Source organism: Enoplosus armatus, chromosome 17 (assembly GCF_043641665.1).
Source record: "Enoplosus armatus isolate fEnoArm2 chromosome 17, fEnoArm2.hap1, whole genome shotgun sequence".
In the NCBI taxonomy this organism is placed as follows: Eukaryota; Metazoa; Chordata; class Actinopteri; order Centrarchiformes; family Enoplosidae; genus Enoplosus; species Enoplosus armatus.
The window spans coordinates 17,262,841-17,283,567 of NC_092196.1; the positions used below are offsets into that span (position 1 = coordinate 17,262,841).

The 20,727-nt window shown below is 42.3% G+C and overlaps 2 protein-coding genes and 1 long non-coding RNA gene across 3 annotated transcripts; 1 reads left to right on the plus strand and 2 right to left on the minus strand.

Moving 5' to 3' along the window:
- Nucleotides 1–5,356: 5,356 nt before the first annotated feature.
- On the minus strand, nt 5,357–8,597 carry LOC139299966 (serine-rich adhesin for platelets). The gene is made up of 3 exons (XM_070922927.1): nt 6,683–8,597; nt 5,893–6,101; nt 5,357–5,793 (listed from the first exon to the last, which is right to left on the minus strand). The coding sequence occupies exons 1-3, from the start codon at nt 8,444–8,446 to the stop codon at nt 5,706–5,708; spliced, it is 2,061 nt and encodes a 686-aa protein (XP_070779028.1). The 5' UTR covers nt 8,447–8,597; the 3' UTR covers nt 5,357–5,705.
- A 669-nt stretch (nt 8,598–9,266) lies between these two features.
- Nucleotides 9,267–11,021, minus strand: LOC139299986 (uncharacterized). The gene is made up of 4 exons (XR_011598843.1): nt 10,932–11,021; nt 10,002–10,185; nt 9,537–9,640; nt 9,267–9,439 (listed from the first exon to the last, which is right to left on the minus strand). It is a non-coding gene; the product is annotated as an uncharacterized lncRNA (long non-coding RNA).
- Nucleotides 11,022–11,847: 826 nt separating this feature from the next.
- Nucleotides 11,848–15,413, plus strand: phb (prohibitin). The gene is made up of 7 exons (XM_070922949.1): nt 11,848–11,886; nt 12,443–12,536; nt 13,227–13,388; nt 13,727–13,869; nt 13,975–14,091; nt 14,185–14,280; nt 14,407–15,413. The coding sequence occupies exons 2-7, from the start codon at nt 12,452–12,454 to the stop codon at nt 14,617–14,619; spliced, it is 816 nt and encodes a 271-aa protein (XP_070779050.1). The 5' UTR covers nt 11,848–11,886; nt 12,443–12,451; the 3' UTR covers nt 14,620–15,413.
- The last annotated feature ends 5,314 nt before the right edge of the window (nt 15,414–20,727 follow it).

A 20,727-nucleotide genomic window follows, 5' to 3' on the forward strand; every position in this document is an offset into this window, starting at 1 on the left:
TGGGAGCAGGGGGTGTGGTGTGGGATGGTGGGGTGGGGGGAAGGATGGAGATGGATGGGGTGGGAGGGTGGAGGGTAGGGAGTTAGAAGGGTAGATTACTAAATTATCACACCACTGTCAATCTTTCATCTCTTCCACCTCCCCTCAACCTCACCCTCTTGAGTCCACAATGGCAGTGATTACTCAGGCCTGGCTCCACCCACCCCCCTCTCATCCTATTTTCTTGCCTTTATCTCTAAAAACATTTTCCAATCACTTGTAACACCTTGTAATCTCCAAACATATCTCTCTGTGTCACAAGACTGAGGAAACAGTCACAACATTCAAAATATTTTTCCTATATGGAATAACACAGACAAGAGAGGCGTGGAGGATTGTGGGTATGGTCCAGGCCTGGGGCTAATTTCTGTTTCCCTGACAACCGTAATCCATGCTCGCACTCCGGCCCCACCCTCGACCCCCATGCCCCTCCGCGCCTCAACTCCCACTGTGCTAAATTGTTCTGCTCTGACTTCCACCTGCCACCCCCCCCCTCACTGTGCTGAGTCCCCCACACCTCCCACACCACCACTCCCACCCCAACCACATCCACGGGCCGGACCCACAGACAGGCACAAAGACAGGCAGATAAACGCAGAACCACACCCACCCACACATTGCTCTCTTAGTGTCCAACGCTTAGTTATGTCACTGAGGATGAGTCAGAGATGCCTGTGATTGGTTGATGCACCCTACCTCCCCTGGAGATATTTGCATCATGGTTTTGATCATGATGTTGGCTCAGACAATGGTGTTAATGCTGCAAGCCCTAACATTGGTTATCATTTATATGGCCTTAGCTTGGATATAGCTTTAATCAGTCTTCTTCAGTGGTGAGGGAAACAGCTCCATAATGCATGCATTCCCACCAAAGTTAATATAGTGACTGCAGTTTTGCACTTGCTTGAATATGAATTTCCCTCATAATGAGCCTTTCTGTGCTGCGTTGAATAGGGAGGCAGAAATCGTCGCTCAGCTTCCTTCTCCTTAGTTACAGATTTTTCTAGCTGACCAACTGTTGGCAAGAAGTGTGCAGTGCCAATTAAGAGAGAATTTGTTTCTGTTCAAACAAGCCACAAATACGCACACATACACACACAAACATACACACTCTGAATGTGATGAAAGAGGCACTGTCATGCGACAGTGAAGCATCTGAAATGAGCAAGTTAAGAAGGTGAATACCAGTCCTTTTTCCTCTGGATCAGGCTTTCTTCCTCCCCAATCCTCCTTGAGGCATTCCATGGCATTCTGCTCCTTTCACAGCGACCGCTGGCCTGTTGATCACCCTGACCTGAGAGAGGAGAATTCAATTCAAGCTGGCGTCCATACTTTGCCTCCCCTCCTTCTCTCTACACTACTCTCTCTCTCGCTCCCTCCTCTTTTCATTTCCCTCTCTATGGTCGGCATAGCAACAGGCGTCAGGCTCGTCAGAGATGGCACTGTGGTCTGTTTCTCTGACTCCCTCTCGCTGTGTCTCTCGTTTCTGCCTCCCTAACTCCACATTTGCCAACAGTCGGTGCTGTTGACCAGTATTTCAACAGGTGTAAAATGTATTAAGGATTGCAGATGATAAAATGAGGAGGTGGATCACTTCTCAAGTTTTTTAGTATTGCACTACTAAACAGTTCGATCTAACCAGTCTGAAATTCAAATCAAGTATTGACAATGTGTGCAATTAGCAGTATGCTGGCTAAAACAGCACACCGCTCCCCCTAATGGCCAGTATGAATTTTGTCTCACTGGTGTAATGCCATTAAAGTATAATCCTTAATATTTCATCACAAATCCCACTGGGTGGACTCTAAATCTTTCATGTAGGAGGATATCAACTTTAAACCTTACATTTAACCTGACATTTATCTACCTGCCCGCCCGCCTGCCTGCGTGCCTGTCTGTGAGCCCGGCCTCCGTGTTGAGACTCAGATGGTGACTAGTGACTTTGTAAAAAACAAAAACAAAATGTTTTAAAAAAAAAAAAAAAAAGACAAAAAGTTGTTGTGTTAGCATGAGTGGCCTCCCTCATGTGCTGTGTGTGGTGTGCCATTGTATGTGAAGATGTGTGTGTCCTCAGGTCGTTTGTCAGGTTTTAAAAGCACCCACCCTACCCTGCCACATTTCCCCCTCACACTACTCTGCTACAGTATTATGTAGCTCCAACCCAACCTCCCCCACCCCTTCTTACTCTATCTCTCCCTCCTGTCTGATAAGAGGCCTGTGTTATGAGGACAGTTGGTATTAGTATTTTGCACTCTGCTCGCTGATCTTAATGCACTTACAAGCATGGCAGTCGCCCTCCAGTCCCACGCAGGCTTTGATTCTGCTCCAGGTTTGCAGCCTGTTTCCCATCATCCACTCCCAGTGTATCTGCTGAAGCTCACTGACAGCGCAGGTGGCACACACACTCACACACTCATGTAAAGGTCCCCTCATTTTCAGCTTGCCAGTCCCTGCCTAGGCCAACTTCTCCTGGGTGGCAGCTAAAATCAAAGCATTCATCCATCCTTGACTGTGGGAAATAAAATGTGGAGCAGGGCGGAGTGAACTGGGCTGGAGTGCAACCGCCACGCTGGTGTGGGGAGTGACTGTGTCCTGTCAGCCTCTGGTTAGTGTTCTGTTCTAATCTGCTGGGCTCCCTTTGTGAACCTGTGGACGGTGCTTCTGTTCTGAGTGCCATGTGAGAAACAAACGCTTCAGTAAAAAAAAAAAAAAAGGATGTTTTACTTAATATGTTATTTTAATTTACCTTTATATTTCTGTTTGTTTGTTTGTTTTGTTATCCAAGGGTTTAAAGTTCAAAGCTCATACTCTTAATGTGGGGACCTGCCAACCTGCACTCCTTTTAAATGTGATAAAGTCTTTCTGTTGGTCTGAACCATGTGTGCCAAATTGTATGTATATTCCTCTGTCAATGCTTTGAATATTAACAGTGCATAAACAAATATGAAGAAAATTCTGTTTTTTGGATGAATTTCCATCGATCTTGAAGAAAAATGAAAATGCAAAAGAGTCATCATAGTTTGACAGACTTCTATCCCAAATGTTCATGGGTGCTGACAGAGTTTTTGCTGCAGTTTACAAAAGGTTTAACACAATTTGTAGTTTTTGATTGGTTGCAGTCTTGCTCAAGCATAGGCCTGCACTGTGCCTCTCTCCTTGCACACAGCATACCTCAATCCGAGGCACCTCCCTCCGTATTTATATCCTTTTCACTGTGTTTTACCAGCTCTCACGTCATGTCGACCACAACAGGTTGATTCCTCATAAGTGTTTACAACCATAATATTAGTATCACAGTGAAAAGGAACTGGACATGGTGCATTTAGGTTCAAAACTCCACCAAAAGAAATATAGATTCACAGAAATCTACAAAATCCCTCCAAATCCAAAGCTCCATGGTATTCCTCTCTATGGATTTCTATTCCTTTCAGTTTGTTTCCAAACGGCTTGTATAGCAAGTGAGGGAGCAGATGTTTTCACACAGCTGTGCAGGGATGCCAATACTGTAACACAGCTGCACAAAACCCCAGCTCATTGGCTGATCATAGCTCAGCCCTGGCCTACCCCAGACACAACATTTCCGCTTTACAGCTGATCTCAGTTCACTCAAGGATTATTAGAGACGTTCTTGTTCTTTCCTGTGCTGCATCCGCAGAGCCTCTTGGCCGGTGCAACAGTCCAGCAGCAGCCAGCCAAAACTCCTCTCCATATCACCCCGTTCTCTCTCCATACACATTCATAGCAAATAAAACATTACTTCGACATCTGGAATTTGAAACTGCATGCATTCATCTGCATGTGGAAAACAGATTAGAATCTTTTTCCTTCTTTCAACATTTTCCCTTGGGTTCTTTTGAGCTAAGATGCCTTTGAGATGAACTCAATCAGTTGAGCGGGTGGCCTGATGCCTGAGAGCACTTCCACCACGGTGAAGCTGCAGTGTATGTCATCTTGAAATGGTTTCCCAGTCATTCCAGACACTTATGCAAGAGTACTTAGCAACTCAAGAGATGCACAGGAGAAAAACAGTGTTTCAAAGTGAAAATAAACAAAGTGGTAATTTTCTGAACATTTGCAGTTTTAGATTTGATAATACTAATTAACACTCGTAGTTTTAGGTTTGAAAAATGCACAAAGACAATGAGTGTAGTATTTCCAATAGCTACTCTTCCGTCTGTCTTGTCTTATATAGCTGAAGTCTCTCACAGGCACCCACCATTCAGCTTTGAGGTGAATTTCTTTCTGTTTTATATGGTTTCTCAGGTCATTCCAAACAGCAGGTTTCTTCATGTAAGAAACCACTTAATTTTGCATTTACTAACACACACACAACATCATTCTGTTTCACTGAGTTCACTGCACAAACTGCCACACCAATTTTCACATCATCCATGTTTGATGTAAGCTTTAGTATGCCGAGTTCAAAAGGAGAGGTCCTGTCAGTGGGTTATCTCCAAATTCATAGCCCTGTGTTCACTCATCCACACTGAGAACCCAAACAACCACATCTGCCTGCAGCTATTGTTTCCTTAGCAGTCATTTTTAAGGTATTGCAATGCGGCAACATCACAGCAACATTGCAGAGATGCTATGAAAGTACAACCTGGCTGGGCTTGTCATGTACAGTACTAGGATGCATGTTTAGTTGACCGGAAAATAAGGCATGTGTTTATGTACAGCTCACCGTCTCTTTCCACGATAGTTTAGTAGTCATGTAGTGGCGTGGTGTGGGGGAGGAGAATGCCCTACCAGTCGTGTCAAGTTGCCAACTGAAGCCAATCCACTGCCCCCTGTGCCACCTGACTCCCTGTCCTCACCTTCAGCATGGGCACTGTCATGGCCGGCTGGTACATTCATGATACACCTTAACCTATCTCTGGGAATGCTTCAGAAACTCTCTTCACATCCATCCCACTACACACCTCCTGTTAGAGTTCAGTCACCACTGGTAATTTTCTACAAGGCATACCCAACAGGTTGATTTTTAAGCTAGTTCTCCTCTACTCTGTCCTTCCTTGTGTTGTGTTTTTTTTTCCTGGTTGCAAACACTCTTCTTGTCTCGACTTTGTTTTTTAAACCCTTTGAATTGATGCTGCTTCTGTGCTTGACTCTGGGTTTACTGCGTGGTGCCATGTTGTCCACATGGCCTCTAGAGCTTGTAACGCTTCAGTGTGTAATGTTACCATATGCCTTACATGTTTTCCAGGACTAATAAAAAAAAGCATAACAAAACGTCAGGAGATGTGCTTTTTTATTTCTGTGCCCGTTCTGAAAAAGAAGTGAAGAGAAGCAAACAGATTTTTACAAAGTCGTTTATTTTACTCCCCAAATATCTCTCTGTTTTTAAACTAGATGATCCTTGAAACTACACAAGACAATACAAATTGTATAACTATACAGTACTATGAACACTATACAGAATAGTATGCTTCTTTTTTTTTAACAAAATAAAGCTGAAACAGTAAGAAAATGTTCAGGAATGCTTTGTGAAATAATTAGGACAGTGGTGGTTGGTCACATTTGGTATTTACACGCAGGTTGAATCATCTATCTTTCGTAAAGACAGCAGCAGTGAGGCAAGTTATAGAATTAATAAATACAAAATAGCTGCAATGACAGCTATAACTCTTTCAAAGATATATATATATATCCTCCTCAGGTTGCTTTTATTCTTCAACCTTGGCTGGCGGCTCCTTAATCCCATGGGATGTCAAGACCTCAGACAAGTGAGCCAAGTAAGTGGAATCTGGGTAACTGAGAGAGACGAAAAGAAGACCGTTCATCTCAGATACATGGACTAGTGTGACCTTCATTTCTACATCTCTGTTAGACATTCCCACTGGCCTCACTCACCCTGATTCGCCTCCATGTAGGCTGGTCTTGTGTGGGATGCAGTCCCAGATGACCCTGGCCCCTGTCCCTTTGTCCATCACTGTGAAGGTGAGTCTCTGCCTGAAGGCTTTCTCAAGCCTGGGAAGCAGCTTCCTCGTCTTCTCACAGTCAGGAAAGAAGGCTTCAAACACCCCTCCTTGAAATGGTTTTCCTGGAGAAGGGTGACCCTCCTGGTAAGACAGAAAGGAAAGACCACAGTCCAAAACAAAGTCTCTGGATATTACCATGCATAAGCTAAAAGCAAAATCTTGTTATTAAAGATCTACGCGATACCTTAGCACATTCTCGGAAACTGCAAAGGGGATCACAATTTGCACTGCAAACTGCAGTCAGTTTTACTTTTGATGACATTTGACAGTAAACAAGCATGTGCATGGTGGATCAAGAAACAGAACAGTACCTACGCAACACACAATTTCACAGTGCATTTTCCAGTACTCTCTAAATCATAATAGGCCTTTCTGGGGGGTCTTAAGTTAAGCTAAATGCTTGTTGACATTGTGTAGGAGTCAACTACAACATGAAAAAGAGTACCTGTACATAACTGCTCTGTAATAAATGCCTTATACAGAATATAAGGTGCTATAAGGTAAAACATTGGAAAAGCATATTGATGTTTCACTGATTCTGGTGAACAATAACCAGTAAAAAGATATAAAGTCTTTTCCAAGATGAAAGATGACGGACACTACATTCTGTGACACATATAGAACAGTTATCAGTGAGAATATGTTTAAAATAAGTCCCTCACCCCTTGGATGCCATCAGGAATGCAGTAAGTAATCTTGATAGCTGGGTCTTTGTAACCTGTGCTGGTGTGTCGTCTAGAGTAGTTCATTTTGCCCTGGATCCCCCATGGTGTCGGCTCTGTCTCATGACAAACTTTGCAGTAGACATGCACATTGTCCAGGCACTTTGAGCACATTGTAGCCCCACACTTAGTTCTCATCAACTTCTCAATCTCCCCACACACACAGATGCTCCTCTGGCCTCCCAGACCTGACCTGGATTCCTCTGGGGTGTCCTGGATCTCTGTTGGACTTTTCTGAGTACTGTCCTTCTGGGTAGAATGTATGGTTCTCTCTTTCTTATGAAGCTCCATGTCTTTATCTGAACGGGTCGTTGTTGACCCAACACCATTCACATGTCTCGCACTTCTATCATTCCCTGTTTTAGAATGGCTGACAAACGTCTCAGTCTTTTGTCCATCCATCTCCACTGTACCTACAATTTTCACTTTCTCCTTAATGACAGGGTCTTTGCTCGCGAACGGTTGGCTAATAGATCCATTCACAAGCTCTGTCTCATAGAAGTCACTTCTATGGTTTGTTTTTCCTTCCTGACTACTACCAGTCCCATCAGCTTTGCTTGTTTGGCTCTCTAGCATCACCTGAGGATCCTCATTCATTGTGGATGAGGAAGGATTCCAATTGGAGTTAGAGGGGCTGGAGAACTCCTGTTGTTCAGGTATTTGGGCCGAATCGCCACAAAATACCTCCTTCAGTGAAGCACCTACCTGAGAACACAACTGTTTCGGGCCTAGAAGAAATATACTCTTCTTTAAAATCTGGATGGTAACTTTCCTGAACCGGCTACACACCTCATCACAACAAGCTTGTAAGGTTTCATCTGCTCTGTCAGTGATACCCAGCTCTGACAAATACAGCTCATGCACAGAGAAGTCTACACTAACTGAATCAACCAGCTTTTTTAAACCCATCTGACATGAACTTACTTTGGATGAGTTTGCCCCTCTTAAGGTGACAGTCAGATCACTAGTACCCTCCAAGCGGCTCTCTTTCATCTGGACATCAGAAGTCAGGTCGTTCACTCGGGTGCTGTAGGCTTCTTTTATGTGCTGCCACATCACAAAGGAAATTATCATCTCTGTATTAAATACTTCCCGCTTGTCTCTCCCTGTTTGGTTACTGAAACTAGAGGACCTGCCCCTGGCTCTGACTGTGGACTTGCTGGAGTTGTCTTGACTCTTCTGAGCCATAACTTGGGCCTTCTGCTGAGGCGTTCCTGAGAAACTACTGGCTCGCCTCAAGGTGGATCCAGATCCAGGCGGTGGAAGTGAAGTACTTCCTGACAAACTGGACTGAGTTGTGATAAGGGGTGATGTAACACTCTTGGGTTGAGTATAAATTAAATGTGAGTCCAAGGAGGTTTTATTCTGCATAGAAGCAGTTGAAGGCAAAGCATCTCCACTCTTAAACAAGATGTTCCCTCCAGTGTTTTGGCCTAATGCTCTGGAGACTCTTTCACCAGTAATCCCTGCTGTTTCTGACAGTACATCATGCCCTAACATTGGCCCAAGGCGTGTTTGTCTACTGGGAGATGAGAGCCCTCGTAAGGTGAAGTCAGTTGATCGACTGCCTAATGCAGCCAACCCTGAATCCTTAAACCGAGCAGCTAGTTTATACCTTCTGGCTCCTTCAGCTCTCCTCTCATCCTCATCTGACCTCAGCAGCTGACTGATCCCATCATCCAGAGAATCTACAGTGGAGGACATGGTGAGGGGGACTCTCTGCTCATCAGCATGAGTTGATGAACCTGAATCATATGAAGAAAATCTAACAAGACTGGCTACATCCTCATTTTTACCCCCCACTTCGCTGTGGTCCAGGAGAAGAAACTGCTTGGCCTCAGACACATCACTACTGCTCCCAATAATGTAAATATATCGATCATCTTCATTTAGGAGAAGCTTGGGATGTCTGACACGTAAGTTCTCCATCGCCCTTTGCAGTCCCCCCCTGGGGGACAGGATACTCTTAAGGAGCTGGGCTCGGCGGATCTTGGTCTCATTCTCTTGGTAAAGCCTACTTATTGCCTTTCTTGCCAACTTCAGGCACTCCTGATCTCGACCATCCTCCCCCACTCCTGCTGCAACCTGCAAAAACAGAGTAGTCAACCCCTGATTTGTCATATCCACCACATCAACACCATACTGACTAAGGATATGCTGGTATTCCCTTCTGCAGTGTTTCTGCAGATACTGGAACATGTCTGCATCCACAATTAGTGAGAGGTCCTCCTCTGAAGTGGTAGGATGCCCAGGAAGCTGCAGAGCTGCACCCTCTGTCTGGCCAGTATCTTCCCAGCCATTACCACCAGGTGTCAGGTCCCTATGTGAACCTGGGTTGTACTCACTAGAAGGCCTGCCAATGTGAACCTTCTCTCTATGTTCTCTTTGCTTATGTTTCCTGCTCTGATCTTCTGACTCCTGAGTATGAGGCTTCTGTGCTATCTGAACAGACCTGGAGCCGCTGGTGGCAGGTTGACCTGAGTCTTTGTTTTCTGCTGATTGTGGGCTTCCAGGGTTGCCAAATAGTTGTGTCAAGGCAGCCTGGACTTTGGAATAGGCACCATACAATGTGCACAATGCCTCAGTAGCATCGTAGTTTATCTGGACATCAGGGTGGCTCTTATGAAGGCTTGTCAAAGCCATTATTCCCCCAGGAAGCTGGTTGTAGTCAACAGCTGCTGATAAACTTAAGACGACCTATGATGATGGAAGAAGAAAGACAACAAACACTCATGGATTTTAATGTATATTCTGTATTTCTTGAAATATTTCCCAACATTCTAATTGAATGTACCTTGTCTGGGTCCAGGCTTTCACAGTGCTCGGTTACAATGACTTTATATGTCTTTTCATCCACTTCGAGAATGTGCCGGCTGTGTTGAATAACTCTCTGTGCCACTGTGTGAGAGGGGTCACCAGAGGGAAATCAATCTCAGTCTGTGAAGCATCCTGACTAAGCGCTTTTACCATTGGCTACTCCATTGACTTGCATGCCAACATTCTAGCTCAGTGTGAATCACTGGTGACAGCCGACATAGTGCAATACGTTACTAATACTTTGCAAATTACTGCAACTACATTTTGGAGTCTTTAGAGTGAAACTTAATAAAACATTGGCTGTTGTATCGTGAGACCTGAGCGTTAATGTAGTTAATATAATAATATATGTCTCTGTAATGTAATCAGTTAATTATTCAGAAATATCTCCCTCCCCTACACTTTATATGCACAGACACGCACACACACTGACCCAACTGACCTCCACTGTCCTCGAAGGTGATGAGGGCAGAGACGGGCGTTGCCTTGACAAAGGTGATAGAGTTTATTTCCCCTCCTCCATTTCTGGCTCTCAGGAAGTGAATAAATAGCTTGTCTTTCAGCCTGTCATCCTCAATGTCTGTGGGCAGACCACTCACCCTCACAGTCCTGCCCGGTTCTGCCATCTGCTGGGAGAAACACAATCACTGCTGTGGAGAAAAACTCTTTAGAGTGACTGCAAGACAATGACACAAAAATGTCATGACTCTGCAGAAACAGTGAGAATGAACATCAACAGGATGATGACAAAAAGCCAAATCACAACAGCTCTTCATGAAGCTCTTAATGTTGAAGTAGCAGGCAACCATTCAAAGACCCCACCCTTGCAGAAGGGAAGGGAGACATATTTGATAATATAACACCCTCTATTGGTGGTTACTAAGACACTACATCAACATAACTCAAAAACTACCATTTCAGGTGCATTCACATTTTTTGTTGTTGAAATTCTTGAAATAATTGTCAATCTCAAAAAAAAAAGTGTCTTTTCGTATATCTCTAAAGTTGGTTCTTAACACACATTGACAGGCTGAGATAATGACAGGCTATGATGACTGCTTTTTGATTATCTTACAGCCATAACTAATGAGAGATTTGCGAGTTGAATTCTGACCACTTCTGGTCTAATTTGCAGCCATCCTGCAAGATATGCGCAAAATGTTGAGTGTTTATTGCTACCGGATGTCAAAAAATATTTGTAGAAGCGAGAAGGAAAGCCACATTGCAGAGGTGAAAGTCCAGGAAGTGGAAAAAATCGAACAAATCTAAACTGACAATCTGTCTAACGCACTATCGACGGATCTTCTATTTGCGTCCGACGCTGTAAATCTGTAAATCTTGGATATCTTAAAGATCCGTAATGATAACTGACCTTACAAAGCTTTCGCTGCGGATTCTCGATATCTTTCAAAGACCGTCACACTTTTCAAGCCATGGAAGAAAAGTGAAACTACGAACTATTGTGTGATTTGTCATGTCCGCGCGAGGGGGCGACCAAGTGCCGTCCCATTGCTTATAGCAAGTACACTTCACAGTACAGTGTGCGTGTATGACTACAGGTGCTCCTGCAGGTTTTCCTGCTGCTCCAGGCTATAAATTACTGAAAAAATAAAACAAGCTCTTGGAATAGATCAGTCCTCTTTCCTACAGTTTACATGTTACCAAGCTGGATCGTACATCTTGGGGTGAATGACAGCAGTACATTTACTCAGATAGCCTACTAAAGCACAATTTTAAGGTATATTTTATGCTACTTTATACTTCTACTCCATTACATTTCAGAGAGGATATATTGTACTTTTTACCCCATTATACATTTCTGACAGCTAATTCGTTACTTTTCAGAATAAGATTTGATTTTGGCTATGTATAGTATAAGTGTAAAATGTAATACCTTGTCAAAGATTAAGCCAGTGGTTCCGAACCTTTTCTTTCCACCTTAAACTTTTGCATCCTCTTTTTGTGATCAGGAAGTTTAATTTGAATGGTACACTGTACACAAAGACACGAAGTGAAGGTTATGATTTCAGTATTAAAAGAACTGACTGGACTACAGAAGAGTTTATTTATCTATTCAATCAATCAAGCAATTAATTAATCCTTCAATCATCTTGAGGTCCACCCAGACTCTAAAACCAGTGAGCGACAGCAATGCATCATTACATTTAATGTCAACCACTTATCCTCAAACCGCAGAAGAAGAGGTCTGTCTTTTGTCCAATCAGAGGCGACGTTGCTACGTGTAGTGCGCAGGCGCTGTTAAGCAGAAATTTCATGTGTTGTACGTCGTGTCCGGTGGAGGTCATAGACATCTGAAGAAAACTGAGGTGAGTTATGACCTGCACTGCGTTCGTGACACTGAAAATACATACTTGTATAGCCTAATGTGTGTGTAGCAATAATTAGAAAGCGAACTGGACACGTTTTTTGTACATATTATCAATAAATGACATTATATCATAAGTGTTGAGTAAGGCGAACACGAGCAACCACTCTCAGCGAGATAACATGCGTACAGTCACCGGGCGTGCCATATAGATTTAGCTGACTTACGCTTTATTGTCGTTTTAATGTATCTCAAATTATGTATATATAGTATTTTACATGTCGAAACTCTTAAGCTTCAGTGCACCGTTAAGTCGGCTTAGCTGGCCAACTCTCAGTTCATATCTGATAAGCTAATGCTAGCTAGTGAGCTAAGTTAGCTAACACCCAAAAACCTTGGCATCTCTGAGGCCAAGGCCAGCTATTACTGGATGAAAGGGATTTAGACTGGCTTTTTAAGTCCTGTTACACACACTGTAATGGGTTACATTGCGTAGGAGTATTGTTGGTGATGTGTACTAATTGTATCAACCTTTGTCTTATTTTCACTGCCAATAGATTGCTGTCATGGCCAAGCTTTTTGAGTCTATTGGGAAGTTGGGGCTTGCCCTCGCCGTTGGTGGAGGTGTTGTGAACTCTGCTCTTTTCAATGGTGAGTGCTGGTCAATTGCATACCTACAACACATAACTTAAGGATAGTGGTGTTCATTTTCAACCTGGACCAGTTCACCTCTTGTTCCCCCTTACTGACAAGTGATTCATATGTCTTTGTCATATGAACACTGCAATCATTGAGTGTAAAATAGGACCACTAACTGAGTCATTAAATGATTATTAAAGCTGTTTTTACATGTAAAACTTTACAATTCCGTAGGATGTTCGTGAGATCAACTTAATAAAAACGCATGCAAATAGACAAAGCACAAGTAAATGAAGAAAACGTCTTCACCACATTGACAATGTAAAGGCAACATTGGGAAAAATGCTGCAAATAAATAAAAAACAAATTAAGAAGTTGACAGAAATGCATTGCAAATGTTAAAATACTTCCAATCCAATATTTGACCATTTGCCAGTGATGTTTGCAACAGAGACAGCAATGATTATTTGAGTTTTAAAATTCCGATAAATATGTTAACTAAAATAATGTCTGTAATAAACTCGATAGCAGCCATGTAGCACCCTGTAACTCTTCAGCAATATGCAATAAGGTTGGGAAAACACTGCCTTGGATTAAAAACAAATTCTCAACCAAACATTTGACTGTTGTAGAACTACAAAAACCTGTATGCTGTATACACAAACCTTTTGGCTGAGAGACTAACTATCCTCTTTGCTACAGTTGATGCAGGGCACCAGGCTGTGATATTTGACAGGTTCAGAGGAGTGCAAGATGTTGTTGTTGGTGAAGGGACCCACTTCCTCATTCCCTGGGTTCAGAAACCTATCGTCTTTGATTGCCGCTCCCGTCCCCGCAACGTGCCTGTCATCACAGGCAGCAAAGGTACTTCAATTATCTACTGAACTGCTATAATGCTGTCCTCACTTTTGCTCATACACATTCTGTGTCCCTTAAAACTCAGTTGGCTGTATGGGTTCTCTGAGGATGCAACTAGCCTCTTGGAAATGCTATATTTCTTTTTGTAAGGAGGAAGATAAGCTGGCATGACTTACATCTAGCCTACTATAACTATGCTATATATCTTAATATTTCTTATTATTGTATTATTCTTACTATCTACAAACTGTGCAAACATTATCTAATAATGTTATAAGGTTTGTTCTTTCACCTATAGGCTAATATGTGCAGTAAGAGTTAAATTGTAATCATTCCCCCCACAGATCTGCAAAATGTAAACATCACATTGCGTATCCTTTTCCGGCCGGTGACCAACCAGCTGCCGCGCATCTTCACTAGTATTGGTGAAGACTATGATGAGAGGGTGCTGCCATCTATCACCACAGAGGTCTTAAAGGCTGTAGTGGTGAGTATCAGTCAAGATGAGTAGTTGCAAATAAACAGATGGATGAGTGAGAGTGAGCTGATAAACAGACTCATAAGCCACTGTGTGTTTGTCTCTTTTTCACAGGCCCGGTTTGATGCTGGTGAACTCATCACCCAGAGAGAGCTTGTGTCTCGGCAGGTTAGTGAGGACCTTACAGAAAGAGCCTCCACCTTTGGCCTCATCTTGGATGACGTTTCACTGGTATGAATCTACTGGCAAGTTTTTCAACAGTGTCCATGTTATCTTTTCAGTTGGATTGTAACTTGGAGAAACAATTGTATTTTCTTCTTGCAGACACACTTGACCTTTGGCAAGGAATTCACAGAGGCTGTTGAGATGAAGCAGGTGGCCCAGCAGGAGGCTGAAAGGGCCCGCTTTGTTGTAGAAAAGGTATTTTTAACACACAAGTCATTCCTAGACCACTTTGTATGCAGTCTCTATGGGGGAAAAAGATGGAAGGCCGAATTACAGTAATTGTGAATTAAGGCAACTCACAAAATCTTTTTATCCTTTTAGGCAGAGCAACAGAAGCAGGCGGCCATCATTTCAGCAGAGGGAGATTCCCAGGCTGCCTTGCTCATTGCCAACTCCCTGATGGAGGCTGGTGATGGTCTGGTAGAGCTACGTAAGCTGGAGGCAGCTGAGGACATCGCTTTCCAGCTCTCCCGCTCCCGCAACGTCACTTACTTGCCCTCAGGACAGGGCACATTGCTCCAGTTGCCCCAGTGATAACATCTCACCCCATGTCTGCCCCACTTGCTGTCACCAGCGGTTACAAGGGCTATGGAAGGGGTGGTTGGAGGATTCAATAATGGCCTCCCAACTTCACACACATTCCTCCCACTCTTTCTCTAGCCAACTCTGGACTGGGCTCTGCTGATAGCAGCATGGTGGGAGACAAAGTGAGATGTCTGTGATGGATACATTAATGAAGTCCAGCCATGTGTGAGGAAGTGGAGGGTAACCTATATATACATAATACTTTTGTTTTGAAAAGAATTGACAATGAAGTAAATTCAGATTTGTCTTTACTACATTGTTTCAGATTCAGAGCACTGCATATATGGAAAGCAACAGTGATTTTAACATCAGCGTTTAACAGTTTGTGATTCCTGTAAAAGACAAGATGATAAATTGTGAATGACAAATGCCATTACTCTGTTATTGTTGTGCTGGAAAGTTTCATTAAATTGTGTAACGACGTATATTCAAATCTGTTATGAAAGGCTCTCCTTTGGATTCACTGATATAACGGACAAGAGATGATTTATTAATTTGACTTAAATTCTGTTTGTGTGTTCTGACTTTGCTAGAGGGATTAAAAGTCTATCTGCTCTCTAGCAAAGAATGTCTTCATGAATAATATTGCCACCCCCAATCAACTTGAATGTGCCTGTCAGATAGTAGAAGATGATCCTTCATTCTGGACAGTTGTCACTGTGTCTTTAGTGTGTGTGGAGGAAGTGTAAGCCCCATGTTTCAGAAATGGCTCAACTTTACAATAAAATTGTCTTTCTACCTCCCATTGGTCAGGCTTGTTGCTCAAGGCCTCAGAGGTGAATGTACAGTATTTGCTATTGAGTGTAATCACAATAGTCACCACAGGAGGGTGCATCATAATTATGTCCCTTTTTTGAAAAAACACTGTAGAAGGTGAGCAGTCAGTTGCACTGTTGCTTCCTTAACAATTGCGCCATTATCATGTTTCAAAATGGATACAATTTTATTTTTAAAGTTTATCTGTCATTGGTGGCGTTGAAGACGGAGAGAAAGTTTAATTTATTGAGTGATTTTTTTTTTGAAAAACGGCTATTTGCGAAGAAATTAAAACTTCTATGCAACTACTGATCTTTTAAATATCTTCTGATATATATACTTCAAAATGACGTCTTAGAAATGAAGAAGGCACTGTTGAGATTAATATTACTGCATATCATATACATTTTATATCGATCATCTATTTTTTAAACCCTTATCATACGCATTATTATTTATCATTAAGGAAAATATATCGCTGAAATATGTAATTTTGTTAATTTCCCATGGAAATAAATGGGAAACAATATATAAATAATTATTGGGTCTTGCGTGTTCAGAAGACCAAAAAACTTTACCAACCAGAAAATTAAAATTAAAGAGGTATAATATTAAAGAGTAAGAGTTGATGATAAAAATAGTCTACATTCATTACTCTTTTAGGATTTTTCCTTTGAGAGGATAAAACGGTCCTCGGGGCCTTCTCATTATTATTTCATCAATCACGGATCTCAGCTCAGCGCGTGTGCGCGCGCTGTGCCCTGTCTGGTTTGGAGGGGAGACGAAAAGAATCCAGACCCAGACACGCTGCCGCGCGCCTGCCCAGACAGCGGCCTGAATGCCTGGGATGAGCGCGGGACGGCAGTGGTACGCGCGAGAGCTTGGCCGGGCCACGTAGCGGGGCTGAGGACACCGGTGCGCAGGTATCTCCGCAGCCCTTAACGCACACCAACATTTAAACGCACACGTTTTGCACAAAAAGATCATTGGCATTGCCCTTTCTAAATGCACATCCGCGAATGTAGAGGGAGAGCGAGCGAGAGAAGTGCGCGTGCAACCCTGAATCTGTGCAACTCTGATTGCACGAACGCAAGAGGGAGGTCGCTCTCGACGGAGGTAAGCCAGCAAACCGACAGCAAAATGTTGCTATATAACTTAATTTTATGCACTTACATGTATGACAAGCATGGCAGCTGCTGGGAAAAGCACAAGCAGGTCGCCGGTAGCCGGTGGCCGGAGCTAACGTCAGAATTGTCCGTGAGCTCAGCTAGCACTGACTTTGTGACAGTGTCGAGTTGAGTGGGTTTGTCAGTACAGCCGTCGGGGGTTTTGTAAGGAAAGCGGCGCTTTTCATCTTGCACGACAAGTAAGATAGGTTGAAAACAAAGCATGACATCGGCTTTTCATGTAGCGTCATGTGGGTCCGGTAACTGTCACACTTCCCCTTTCAAAGTGCAGTATCGAAATTAAGTGTAACGTTAATGCTAAATATCTGACGTTGATGCTAGCTTTAAGCTAACTAGCCCCAATCTGGGCGGTTTTGGGTTAAAAAAAGTGAAAGTCCTCAATCTGTTGTTATCTAATGCATGTCAGCAAACATTAGCCTTCAGATGGTATAGCTTGTGCAGGGTAATAAGATTGTTCTTGAGGTTGAGTAACCTTAACTGCACTAAAATATCTAATGGCTGCACCTTGAGCTAATGTAGCCAAGTTAGCTTGTCATGTGTGTGCAGGTTAATACCTATGGAGTATAGCTAGCTAGCTAAGTAGCCTAAGTTGGCCAGGCCTCCACAGTGTTACTGCTGTTCGGTGTTCAATGTTGCCTTTTTGTTTTAACTCTTTCTTTGCTTCATACACACTGCAACGTTAACTCCAAGTGTTGTAGCTCAACGAGATGTAGCTCTATAAAACCAGAAAGTAGCTGCTGCACTATATCTCGTCATACTTCCCAAAATTATGTATGGTCCTGGTTTCGCACTTTGTAACCTCGTTTGTCAAATCGTAAGCATGTTGGACCCAGTCCTTCCGTTTATATTTCAATCATGTGTCAGTATTGTTTTGTATTGTCCAAATCAGATGTTAAACAAAAGAGCCATGATGATTGTTTCCATGTTATCTTTCCCTATGTAGAATAGAGATACCCCAGTAGTGAACATCAGTGGACTGCTGTCAGGCTTGACAGTGTCGCTCTGTGCTGTGATGAGAATAAAGAAACTTGGTATGGGAGAGCTTGGGACTGAGATAATACTCTCCCACTTTCTATGATACCTCAGATGATTTATACCAGACCAAAAACGCTAGGTACTGCTCTGTGACCCGATTATGGGCTTTAGGGCCAAATACCTACAGAGGCATGGAGCACCCCCGCAGTGCACCACACAGTGAGCTGGTTAAGGTCTTATGAGTTTGGACAGAGTGAGGAATGTGAACCCTCACACGGTCCTCTACAAGCTGCGAAAGGGAAAGCTCATTAAAGTCCAGACTTGGAAGGGAGCATGGATTTGAGGAGCACTGCTGCATAATAAGTGGTAAACGTGACGTATTTTGACTGCTTCAGAGGTCTCATCTGCTTTACTGTCACAAGCCAAGCACGCGTGAACACTTGCACTATTTAATGCTGTTGGTTTAAGTGTTGTATAGTGCCATTGCAGTAAAGCCACCATTCTGTGTCACTCAAATCTTAAGCCACAGTAGCATCTATCCGGTATATGACTGGCTTTGTGGCTTACCCTATTTGAAAAGCTTTGGTTTCTCGTCATGTCTCCAAAGCATGATTGAGGAAGGCTATTATTTGGTTAATGTTGAATACACTTATATTTCTGGTCAAGCTTTGCTGAGCACTAGAAATGCTTTGGATTACTTGAATGGGCTGTTAGAGAGACATCTATTTATGCACTTTTCTCTTTTTTGCATCAGGGTGCAAAGAAACTGAAAAACAAAAAACAGTCACAAATAATGATCATTCCTATCGGTTTGACCTCCCGGTCTGACAAGGTGATTGTGTAGACTAATTACGAGTGATATTGAGAAGTCTACGCTCTACTTGATTCCCACATCAAAGGACTGCATTATTTCACTGTGAGTGAAACTCTGAAATGACTCATCACTGATAATGATAAGCGGGTGGAAGGATTTTGCTCAATACTGGTTACATAACCACACGGCTTGTTTGTTTATTTGCACATGTGCGTTTTTTGACAGTTTTCAGCTGTGAATTTAGCAGTTTTAATTGGCTTTGAATTTTAATGGCACATTAGATACAGTCTTACAGTTGCTGTTGTGTATTCTTTCAACCCCATAAACATTCATTTTAAACATGCATGTGCTTAAAAGAGAATGGAACCCGCTCATTGCATGTTAAGTCAAGTTCAGGCAGTGGTTTCTCATGCAATTTATATTCCTCTGTCATCCAGACGCAGGATTATCTATTAGGCTTTGTGTCTAAGACAGCCATGTGAGTTGAGTTGCTCTGTCAGTGCAGAGCTCACCCTCCCTCTGTGGTCTTAATGCTCTCAGAGCTGCTGTCCAATTCTCAGAAAGGATCAGAGTCAGCATGCACAGGAAGACAGGTGTGTCTGTGTGTGTGTGGGGATAGTCAAATTTTACATAAATAGCTTTCACTTGTGCTTGCAAAACTGGTAAAACATAGATGAATGTGTATTTGGCTTTAATAAAAACCTTGCAAGCATCATTTAGTTCCATTCACATCTGCCTTCATTTTTGCATGCTTTTTATTACAGTATAACAAGATGAAGGAAAATCAGTTTAGGGTTAGAGATTATAGCGAGCCATTGAGAATCAATTTGACCAGAAGTTAAGTTCAGATTGAGTACTCCGATCCTTTTTTTTAAAAGATGCTCTGTGTATTTGTGAACAAAGTTGAAAAATGTTGGAGAGTAAAATCCATTGTAAGTCAAATGTGGATCTGTCATTTGGAGTTATTCTGGTTTTATTACTGATGACCACAAGCAAGTGCTGCTTCTGTTCAGTTTGAATCAGGGTTTGTATTGAACCCTCAGAAATAAAGTAGTCATGAGGACTATAGTAAAAGTGAGTCACCTCAAATGAAAACAGCACTTTTTATGCGGCAAATACAGCTCCGGAAAGAGATGCTTTTTGCTAATTGTGACCAAGAAATGGGATCCCAATTATTATAAAAATAAAAATAAATATCATGTTTTCTGTAATTACGTAGTTCTAAACTCATCATGTCACTTGCAATCCCCTCCTTTGCACACTCTCTTGCTAATTTTTCTGGCACTCTCGCAAAGCCTTCATGTTAATCGTGATTGTAAATTAAAGACTAGAACAAAGTAGTCTTCATGGTTCGGTTGGGGGATGTTTGAATATGAGAGTCCCTCTGGCCCATTTATGTTTTCTTTGTAGACGGTGGAGCGTTGTGTGTTAAAAGAAATAAAGCGTATGCTGTCTCCAAGAAAGGAAATATCTTTTTTTTAGTTCTTGCTCAGGGAGGTTTTCTAGTGAGCAAACCGCCCTAGTGCACACTCATCATGGCAAGTAGGGTGTAAGGTTGTTTGAGGTCAACCAACTGTCAGCCAGGGACATCCCAGCATAAATGTACAAAAAGTAAATAACATACAAACGCCATAAAAGCAAGGAGTCCCCAAGAAAATGTATTTATTTGTTTTAATACTGTCTTTTTCATCTTTGACTTGCATGCACATGATGATGTTACTGTAGGTTGCAAACTGTGTAGGGCTGTGGCTTCATTGAAAAGTTGAAATACAGTTTCCTGTGGTTGTATTTGCAATACAAGCTCCTGAGCTGTGGTTACACTATGCTCTTTAACAGTCAATGGGAGGTATGTGTGCAAGTTTGTGTGTGTCACTTAAAAAAATAGACAATCTTTTGTTTAATCAGTGCTCTGCCATCGAGTTGGTGAGGGTTCATGTTTTAGCAAAGTGCTCAGATCATTTTTGTTAATTGTTTCAAATGTTAAACTTGAAAGATATGAAACAACTATGATCAAGTGAAGTTTTTGAGCGCAGCAATTATTTATTAATAAGATTCAAGATTCAGATTGTAGGTGATGTGCAATGATTACATTTATGTTTACATAGTCTATTGCAATACATATTGAGCTATCAACAAGCATCATCTTTTCTATGTATAATACTTCTCAGTGGGGAATAATTGTGTCTTGTTGTATTTCACTTGTTAATATGCTTTTGAATCAACAGGATGTATTATGGTGTGTCACTCTAGAAAGCAAACCATCTTGTTTTATAGTGAGGTGTTTCAGTTGTGGCCTGGAAATATTTTGAATACTCTGCTTTTGAA